The sequence below is a fragment of the Nematolebias whitei genome, chromosome 8 (genome assembly GCF_014905685.2).
Source record: "Nematolebias whitei isolate Nwh7 chromosome 8, NemWhi1, whole genome shotgun sequence".
In the NCBI taxonomy this organism is placed as follows: domain Eukaryota; kingdom Metazoa; phylum Chordata; class Actinopteri; order Cyprinodontiformes; family Rivulidae; genus Nematolebias; species Nematolebias whitei.
In genome coordinates this window covers 42,945,849-42,956,293 of record NC_056505.1, presented here as the reverse complement: position 1 = coordinate 42,956,293, position 10,445 = coordinate 42,945,849, and the positions used below count along the sequence as shown (strand labels likewise).

Sequence of the window (10,445 nt, the reverse complement as noted above, 5' to 3'; positions counted from 1 at the left end):
TACATATATACTCTCTTGTATTTATTTATTTATTTGTTAATTGTTAAGCTTCTTAATCACCTGAGTCTAAATTTTAATACCATAACTATGCATTTGCATGTGAGCTGGTATAAAAAAAAATCCTTGAATCCAGTAGTTGTTGCTTTCCAATAGTCATTGCATCAAGTGTTTACAACTGTAGATAAACGCAGATGTTGAACAGCCTGTTAAAATACACCAAAATGCGGGGAGAGACCTGCAGACACCCCCACCCCTTCCCCACTACAATTCCCTTCCCCCGTGTCTCCCCCCACACACACTATTTGTGTTCCGCATCGATCGGTTTACAAATCAAGCCATGGCTGAGATACTGAGCTGAACCCTCAGAACCCAGTTCCTCTGGTAGAAGACCAGAATTTGAAATGAAGTGGAACTGACCATATGGAAAAAATTTTATTTTACACGCGCACACACACACACACACACGCACACACACACACACACACACGTACTGTATAATCTAAATAAATTCATGTTTAGAAAATTCCAGACATGTAACCTAAAATGAACACGAAATTTAAAGGCACATTTGAACATAAACCATGACATATGCACACAGGGTTCAAATGTCACAGTTCAATCAACCTTATAAAACTGTTTAGAGCATGTTTTTCTGATTGACGTGTACTTCCTAACTCTGCCTGATAGAGACGAGGCTTGGCATCACACCTACTGTGAGTCACGTGAACTGGATGTTTTGCTACATGACAGGCAACAAGGTGGAACACAGCACAGTCTAGTTTGTCCAGAAAGGTAAAACATATCTCTTATGTTCTCTTTCTTTATGCAATATGTGAGGACAAACCAGTTTTACCAAACTCAGGTAGTTTTTAACCTATCATCGGTTTAGTTCTTACTCTTTCAGAGTGAAATAAAGGTCATGGCACTCACTTCAATGCTGTCCAAAGCCACTTCAATGTTTGCCATTCGTCCTGCTCCCCTCTCTTGGGACGAGGTCAACAGAACATCTCTGGCCTGGTCCCAGTGGCCCATCTGACAGTACACAGCTGCTGCATTGTGTAACACCTAGAGGGCACATCACAACACTAAATGTTAGCTCCATCCATTACTGTAGAACTTTCTGTAGCTGCAATCTCTACTAAGACTGCAGCAAACACTAACAATGTCATCCTTCTCAACTTTTGGTTTTGACAAAATTACTCTTTTCTTCTGGGACTAAAAACTTCTAATCCCTGTGAGAAGATGGGAATTGTTAAAAAAATAAATAAGAAAATACATATTATTACTCAAGCCCAAAAGCAAAATGATCATGTTTTTGTCAGATGTGTGTCATTTGTTTGAACTGTTAGCAAAATATCTCATGAACCACTGGATGGAAACAGCAGACAGGATGGTTCAGAACAGGACTGTCCCTGAGGGTCAGGTTAAACCGTTCTGGACAGTTTCTTACAGTTTCATATAAAGTCATGTTTGTGAGACTATTACTGACTGAAGAAATGCACATGCACATTCTGGGTGAGCAGGTTTGGCATGTCCTGTTAGCCCATCAGAACTATGTGAAGTTGTTTAACTCCTTTTTCTGCCTCGATCAATGAGCTGTTGTTGCTCCCAGGTGTGTGGGCGGGATGACGCAGCACAACTTTCAGCTCCTGCAGCAGTCCTTGGAGACTTATCTTGGTTTCATCTTCTGTAGTCTCACAAAGTACATGTATTGGGCAGGGGGTGTCCCTGCAGTTGTGTGTGTGTGTGTGTGTGTGTGTGTGTGGGGGGGGGGGGGGGGGGGGGTGTCTGAATGTGAGACCTGCCAGCTGAAGAGTTTGAATCTCAGTCCCAGCTGTTTGTAGTCGATGACCGCGTTACCTCTCATGTGCTTCTGAGCCCAGATACAGTTAGACAAGGCCTCCTCCAACCTGGACACATACACACAATGATTTTAGTTATATTATCAATATATTAGTGTAGCACTAATTGTTCACAAGTGAGGGAAGAATGGAGAGTGAAATTGACAGATGGACTGGTGCAGCGTCTGCAGTACAGCGGGCTTTGTGCTGGTCCGTTGTGGTGAAGAGGGAGCTGAGCTGTAAGGCAAGGCTCTATGTTTACCAGTCAGTCTACATTCCTACCCTCATCTATATTCATGAACTCTGGGTAGTGACAGAAAGAATAAAATTCTCCCTTAGAAATAGGGTGAGAAGTTCAGTTATCTAGGAAAGACTCTGAGTAGAACCACTGCTCCTCCACATCAAGAGGAGCCAGTTGAAGGATGCCCTGGGCACCTCCCTAGGGAGGTGCTTCAGGCATGTCCGACTGGGAGGAGACCCTGGGGAAGATCCAGGACACGCTGGAAAGACTATATCTTTTGGTTGGCCTGGGAACACCTTGTAATTCTCCCATAAGAGCTGGAAAAGGTGACTGTGGAAAGAGATGTCTGGACCTCCCTGCTCAAGCGACCCAACTTCAGAAGAAGCGGAAGATGGATGGATGGTTATCATTACAAATAGAATAAAATAAGTCATCTTTGTAATGATGGTAAGTTTTACTGTTTACTTGGTTTTAGTGCCAAGCTGGTCTGGAAAGCTCAGTCCTAACCTCCTTCTACAGGTGTGCAGTGGAGAGCATCCTGTGGTCCAGCATCAACATGTGGCATGGAGGCTGCACAGCTGCAGAAAGAAAAGCTTTGCAGAGAGTGGTGAAGGCTGCACAAAAGACTGTTGGAGTCAGTCTCTCCACAATCACAGACATTTACACCTTCACATGCAGGAAGAGGACCACCTGCATCATGAAGGACCACACTCACCCAGCACACACACTTATGGCCCCACTCCCCTCAGGAAGGAGGTTAAGGAGCATTAAGCATAGAACCACTAGACTGAGGAACAGATTCTACCCTGAAGCTGTTAGACTCATAAATCCCTAACCAGGATAATCACTGTGAAAAATCAGATAATGTTGCTGCTGATCTATTTCATGCTGCTGATCTATTTCATGCTGCTGTGTTCATTCATAATCATCTGCTCACACAGACTCATGTCCGTGCTGCTGTTCAGTGTATTATGTTTATTGTTTTTATGCTATTAGTGCTTAGTGTATATTTAGTTGATGTTTTTCTTAGTTCATATCTTAGATCTTCTAAAAAAGTTAAATCTGGTCCTCTGGACATTAAAAAAAAAAAAAAAAAAAAAAAAATGTAGAAACGTTTCGTCTCTCATCCGAGAGACTTCCTCAGTCTGCGGTGCTGTATTCAGCTCAGTCTCTTAAATAGCACCTTCTCAGAGTGGATCAACCAGTTTTGCTGCTGACAACCAAAACCAGCTGATTTAACCAGCAGATTTAACTTTTTTAGATTTTTCTACCTGGATTATTGAGCATGCATCAGGATATCTTAGATCTTATTACTGATTTTCTTTTACATTTTATTGTTGGATGTAACTGGGACTCTGTGTACATAATCTTGTGATGCAAATGACAATAAAGAAATTCTGACTCTGATTATTGATAAATGTTGCTGCCCTCAACAACCAGTTCCAAGAGGAACTCAGAGAGTTCACCGTGCTGCTCAGCTGCAGTTGTGTTTGGATGTTTCTGAGTCCTACCTGCCCAGCTGCATCATCACCGCCGCTCTTTGGAAAAAAGCCACAGCGAGACGTTCATCTTTGGCGATGGTGAAGTCTAAAGACTGGACAGCCAACAAATTAACACATCAAAGTTTTAAAATGTGTCTTTAGTTTTCATTGAAAAACTGAGCTGTAGTGACAAAAGAAACAGCAGCACAATGAGCGTGTTTGTATTGTTTGTTCCTTTCAAACAAAAATCACTTCAATACCACTAAACCATCAGATCACAACCTGCAGAAGCAACAAATATTGTATTAAATCATCTGTACTTGTTAGTACGCACCCTCTGAGCCAAGTCCAGCTGTCCCAGGGCCAGGTGAGCTGAGGCAGCGTTGAAGTGTAAGCGTGAGGTTGGTTCAGTGATGAGCTGCAGTTTGGCCAAAGCTCCCAGCCAGTCCTTGGCATCCAGCAGCTGCACCGACTCGTTCCACAGCTGCAACAATTCTGTGTACAGCATGCTGGGCTGCAGACACCCAAGCACCGCCAAACACAGGGCACGTTAAATCACTGCACTCTGCTTTGAGTCATTACAAACTTTGAAGAAAAAAACAGTCTGTGAGCAACAGATCTGTTCAAACTCTCAATTTTGACTCGTACCTAAGGATGATGATGGTTCAGGTAGAAATATGATCTCTGAATGGGAATGGCTTCAAAAACAGCCCAAAGGTCCAGAGGAAAGCGAACCTGAACGACAGCAGAACATTTCCAAATTACATTCTTAACAAGATGTGTCACAGTTCACAGTACATCAATAATAAAAATCCATCCATCCATTTTCTTCCGCTTATCCGTGTTCGAGTCGTTGGGGTAGCAGCTTAAGTAGGGAGGCCCAGACTTCCCTCTGCCCAGCCACTTGGGCCAACTCCTCTGGGTGAATCCCAAGGCATTCCCAGGCCAGCCAAGAAACATAGTCCCTCCAGCGTGTCATGGGTCTTCCTCTGGGTCTCCTCCCAGTGGGACATGCCTGGAACACCTGACCAGGGAGGCATCCAGGAGGCATCCTAACCAGATACCCGAGCCACCTCAACTGGCTCCTCTCGATGTGGAGAAGCAGAGACTCTACTCTGCGTCCCTCCCGGATGACCAAGCTTCTCAGCCTATCTCTAAGGGAGAGTCCCGACACCCTGCAGAGAAAACTCATTTCGGCCGCCTGTATCCGTGGTGTCGTTCTTTTGTTTAAAACCCAAAGCTCATGACCATAGATGAGGGTAGGAACGTAGATCGACCAGTAAATTGAGAGCTTCGCCCTTTGACTCAGCTCTCTCTTCACCACGACAGACCGGGACAGCGCCTGCTTCACTGCCGACGCTGCACCTATCCTCCTATCGATCTCACACTCCATTTTTCCTTCATTCGTGAACAAGACCCCAAGATAATTGAACTCCTCCACTTGGGGCAGGACCTCCTCCCCAATCCGGAGAGGGCACTCTACCCGCGTCACACTCGGCTACGAACCGCTCCAGTGAAAGCTGTGGATCACGACTTGATGAAGCCAATAGGACCACATCATCTGCAAAAAACAGAGAAGAGAACCTAAGGCCACCAAAACAGATCCCCTCAACACCTTGTCTGTGCCTAGAAATTCTGTCCATAAAAGTTATGAACAGAATCGGTGACAAAGGACAACCTTGGCAGAGCCCAACTCTCACTGGGAACGAGCCCGACTTACTGCCGGCAATGCGGACCAAGCGCTGACACCGGTCGTACAGGGACCTAACAGCCCGTATCAAAGGGCCTGGTACCCCAAACTCCCAGAGTACCCCCACAGGGTTCCCTGAGGGATGCAGTCAAATGCCTTTTCCAAGTCCACAAAGCACATCTAGACTGGTTGGGCAAACTCCCACTCAACCTCTGGGACCCTGCTGAGGGTATAGAGTTGGTCCAGTGTTCCACGACCAGGACAAAAACCGCATTACTCCTCCTGAATCCGAGGTTTGACTATCCGATGGATCCTCCTCTCCAGAACCCCTGAATAGACCTTACCAGGGTGGCTTAAGAGTGTGATCCCCCTGTAGTTGGAACACACTCTATGGTCCCCTTTTTTGAATAGGGGGACCATCACCCTAGTCTGCCAATCCAGGGGAACTGCCCCCTATGTCCATGCAATATTGCAGAGTTGTGTAAGCTAACACAACCCCACAACATCCAGAGCTTTAAGGAACTCCAGGCGAATCTCATCCACCCCTGGGGCCCTTCCACAGAGGAGCTTTTTAACCACCTCGGTGACCTCTGCATCAGAGATTGGAGAGCCCAACCCAAAGTCCCCAGGCTCCGCTTCCTCAGTGGAAGACGTGCTGGTGGGATTGAGAAGGTCTTCGAAGTATTCTGCCAACTGACCCATGACATCCTGAGTTGAGGTCAGCAGCACACCACCTCCACTATAATTAGTGTTGGTGGCATTCATTCATTCAACCTTTATTTAAAACAGATAAATCAATTGAGCCTCGAAGACTCATCTACAAGTGAGACCTGTCTGGACAGACAAAAACAGTGGTTAACTGGACGCATGTAGGAGTTGGAGGCGAAAAAAATTCCTATCAGACTTTTTTCTTGGCTGAGAAAAACCTCTAATATTGAAAAAACACCTCACACAAACAAGCACATATTTACATAGACATTCTGCAATAGAGCAGAGCAGGAAGAAGGAAGAAACGAAAGTGGCCAACAACGCTTATAGCTGCTCTCGAGGTCACTGTAATCAGTCAATGTCCTCCGGTGAGATCCATAAACATTCTTGAGGTATGTCAAGGAATGGCCAAGAATAGCCCCTGAGAATCCAGAGTGCTGAAATGATGACACAAAATTTTTTCAGCGGGGTTTCATCTGGTTATCAGTTGGAAATTCCTCAAGGAGGGGGTGGTGAGTGTCAGATCACATTTTCTCCAGGCGAAATTCAGATAAGGTGGCCTTCAAGGACAGCCAAGGCGACCAAAATTTAGATAAACACACAGTTGTTTTGGAGACAGGCAGAACTTAATGACATCTACCTTGAGTCTGTGTTTGGTCCACTCGATTCCGAAATGTCCAAAATAACATGGACACACCGATGGAACATGACTGAGTAAAAATCCTCAAGATCTGATCCATTCAGCCCAAAGCATTTGAGTCCGGGTACTCGAGACATGAAACCAAACCAAAGCATTCCGCTTCCCTCCCCCCGAGACACCGGATTGTGGTCCAGAATTGCCTCGAAGCCGTACGGAAGTCATTCTCCATGGCCTCTCCGAACTCCTCCCACACCCGGGTTTTTGCCTCAGCAACCACCCGAGCTGCATGCTGCTTGGACTGCCAGTACCCATCAGCTGCTTTCGGGATCCCACAGGCCAAAAAGGCCCAATAGGACTCTTTCAGCCTGACAGCATCCCTCACCACCAGAGTCCACCACCGGGTTCAAGGGTTACTGCCGTAACAGGCACCTTGCAGCCACAGCTCTGATAAGCCGCTTCGACAATAGAAGCGTGGAACATGGCCCAATCGGTCTAAATGTCCGTGCCTCCCCCGGAACATGTTTGAAGCTCTCTGGGAGGTGAGCGTTAAAGCTCCGTCTCACGGGAGACTCTGCCAGACATTCCCAGCAGACCCTCACAATATGTTTGGGTCTGCCAGGTCTGACCGGCATCCTCCCCCACCATCAGAGCCAACTCACCACTAGGTAGTGGTCAGTGGACAGCTCCGCCCTTCTCTTTACCCGAGTGTCCAAGACATGCGGCCACCGATCAAATGAGATGACAATAAAGTTGATCATCGAACTGCGGCCTAAGGTGTCCTAGTGCCAAGAGGTCACCCTTATGCCTGAACATGGTGTTCGTTATAGACAATCCATGATGAGCACAACATAAGTACAACAGAACACCACTCGGGTTCAGATCAGGGGGGTCGTTCCTCCCAACCACACCCCTCCAGGTCTCACTGTCATTGCCCACATGAGCGTTGAAGTCCCCCAGTAGAACAAGGGAGCCCCCAGGAGGCGCACTCTCCAGTACCCCCTCTAAAGGACTCCAAAAGGGGTGGGTAATCTGAGCTGCCATTTGGTGCATAAGCACAAACAACAGTCAGAACCTGTCCCCCCACATGTAGGCGGAGAGAGGCTACTCTCTCGTTCACTGGGGTGAACCCCAATGTAAAGGCACCAAGATGGGGGGGTAACAAGTATGCCCACTCCTGCTTGGCGCCTCTTGCCAGGGGCAACTCCAGAGTGGAAGAGTGTCCAACCCCTCTCAAGGAAACTGGTTCCAGAGCCAGAGCCATGTGTTGAAGTGAGTCTGACTTTCTAGCTGGAACCTCTCAAACTCACACACTAGCTCAGGTTCCTTCCCCACTAGAGAGGTGACATCCCACGTCCCAATAGCCAGTTTCTGTAGCCAAGGATCAGACCGCCAGGATCCCCGCCCTCGGCCACCACCCATCCCACATTGCACCCGACCCCTTTGGCCCCTCCCACAGGTGGTGAGCCCATGGGAAGGGGGACCCACATCTCCTCTTTGGGCGGTACCCGGCCGGGCTCCATGTGTAAAAGCCCGGCCACCAGGCGCTCGCCAGAGTGCCCCACCTCCAGGCCTGGCTCCAAAATGGGGCCCCGGTGACCCACGTCCATGCCAGGGAACACTGTTTCTGTTGATTGTGCTTATCATAAGGGGTCTTTAGGCTGCAGTTTGTCTGGTCCCTCACCTAGGACCTGTCTGCCTTGGGTGACCAAGCTAGGGGCATGAAGCCCCTGACAGCATAGCTCCTAGGATCATTGGGAAGCTCAAACCCCTCCACCACGGTAAGGTGGCAGCCCAGGGAGGAGCAATAATAATCAATAATCAATAATAATCAATAATCAGTGTATTACTGCTGACGAGATGAAGGTAGAAAGTCGTGTTTTTCCTCTCTGTCTGTCTGTCTGTCTGTCTGTCTCTGTCTGTCTGTCTCTGTCTCTCTCTCTGTTTGTCTCTGTCTGTCAGTCTGTTGCTCTGTATGTCTGTCTGTCTCTCTGTCTGTCTATCGCTGTCTGTCTCTGTCTGTGTCTCTCTGTCTGTCTGTCTTTATCTGTCTATCTGTCTCTCTCTGTCTCCCTCTGTCTTTCTCTCTGTGTCTCCCTCCCCCTCTCTCTGCCTCTCGCTCTGTCTATCTGTCTCTCTCTGTCTTTCTCTCTCTGTCTCCCTCCCCCTCTCTCTGTCTCTCTCTGTATGTCTGTCTTTCTGTCTCTGACTGTCTGTCTCTCTGTCTGTCTCTGTTGCTGTCTCTCTGTTTCTCTCTTCGTGTGTGTGTTTGGCTGATTAACTAAAATCATGACCTAACTAGAAACTACTGATACTTTGAGTCAGAGTCAATGCTGAGAATTTACAGAGTAATGAAAATGAATACTCAGACAGTACTTATGGGGGATCAATTGATAAAGTATTTACAGTGATCCAATCAGGGTACACTGTGGGGTACTTTTGGGGGTACCTACAGAGTACTGAAAGAGTAGTATTTTTGGATAATTATAGAGAATGTACAAGTGTACACACAGTTTGTATAAGGTACTCAGAGGATATTAGTATTTGCATGGGTACTTAGACAGTACTTACAGTGTACCGAACCGAGGTGGCTGTGGGGGACTTTGTCTTCAACAGAGCCGGTCTCAGCTTCAGTGAGCAGCCCGTTACTTTTACCGAAGGACTGTCCACCTCCGTGAAATCGCTGTGTTCACCTGGAGGAGACGCTCCGATGCTTTGAAGTGCCGCCGGACCGGGCCGCCGGACCAGAGCAGAACCGGGCCAGGGACATCTTCAGCCTCTTTTTCTCTCGTGCTGTGGAGCGCCGGAGCCGGACTGGAGCAGAACCGGACCAGTGTCGACTTCAGCCTCTCCGGTCAGCCTCGTTTTTCACCGGGGGTGCCTCTCGTGCTGTCGGGTGTGGAGGTGACGTGCAGAGAAGCAGAGGAGCAGCGTGGAGGAGCAGCGTGAAGGAGAAGGGCTGCATGGTGCTCGAGAGAAGTTCGGAGTTTGTATCAGAGTTGCTCAGGCCTCCATCCAAACTCACCTGGATAATAATTAATTTTATTCCGGATCACGCTGTTGTCCCCTGTTGACCTGAAACGAGCTAGGATCATGCCTTTCCCTTCATGAGGATTTTCTAGCAGCTCGCTCTGCTATTTGCTGCAAATTATCTGTTTCTGTTTCGGCCTGTTGATTCTGGACCCAGCTTCTGTTTCCCATGGGAGCATCCATCCATCTTCACTGGGGGGCCGGAGCCCCCCTCAGCCCAACTCAACTGCAGTTGGGCCACCTCGTCGGGTTTGTTTGCCCATTTGAACTGTGGCATTTTATGGTCTGAGACTTTTCTGCATCATTCATATTATTGTCACTATTTTCAGTTCTCAGATTATCTGGAGTCACTGAATCTTGTTAATACATCTGAATCTGCCCATCACTGCAACTTTCACTGTTTTTGGGTTCTGAATGATCGCTTCTTCATTAATGTTTCTCATGGTTCAATTATGGGGGCTAATTGTCACACTGTTAACTCCTGTAATTACACATCATTCACAAAAAACTCAAGAAAATGTCTGATAATAATGTTGGTACTGCTCTCAGGGATTCAATCCAACCCTGGACCCCCACTAATTACAGCACACCAAATGACTTTAAGAACGTGTCTGGGTTTCATTTTCTGCATGTAAATGCTCGTAGCCTTCTGAGAAAACTTGATGCCTTGAAAATTCTGGTCAGTTCTTCTGGGGCAGATGTTATCTTCATCTCTGAAACCTGGCTCAACAAATCTGTACTCAATAATGACCTGGCAATCAATGGATTTAACATCTACCGCTGTGATCGTCAAAAAAAAGGGGGGGGGGTGTCGCTG

At 47.3% G+C, this 10,445-nt stretch overlaps 1 protein-coding gene across 1 annotated transcript in view; it reads right to left on the bottom strand.

Annotated features, from left to right (window-relative positions):
- LOC119413693 (NADPH oxidase activator 1-like) overlaps window positions 1-4,276 on the bottom strand; it is a 77,507-nt gene extending 73,231 nt beyond the window's left edge. The window contains exons 1-5 of the mRNA XM_037680747.1: window positions 4,212-4,276; window positions 3,898-4,077; window positions 3,594-3,676; window positions 1,802-1,910; window positions 927-1,065 (exon numbers count right to left, since the gene is read on the bottom strand). Of these exons, the coding sequence (XP_037536675.1) occupies window positions 927-1,065; window positions 1,802-1,910; window positions 3,594-3,676; window positions 3,898-4,071 (505 nt within the window). The 5' untranslated portion in view covers window positions 4,072-4,077; window positions 4,212-4,276. The remainder of the gene's footprint in view (window positions 1-926; window positions 1,066-1,801; window positions 1,911-3,593; window positions 3,677-3,897; window positions 4,078-4,211) is intronic.
- Window positions 4,277-10,445: the final 6,169 nt, after the last annotated feature.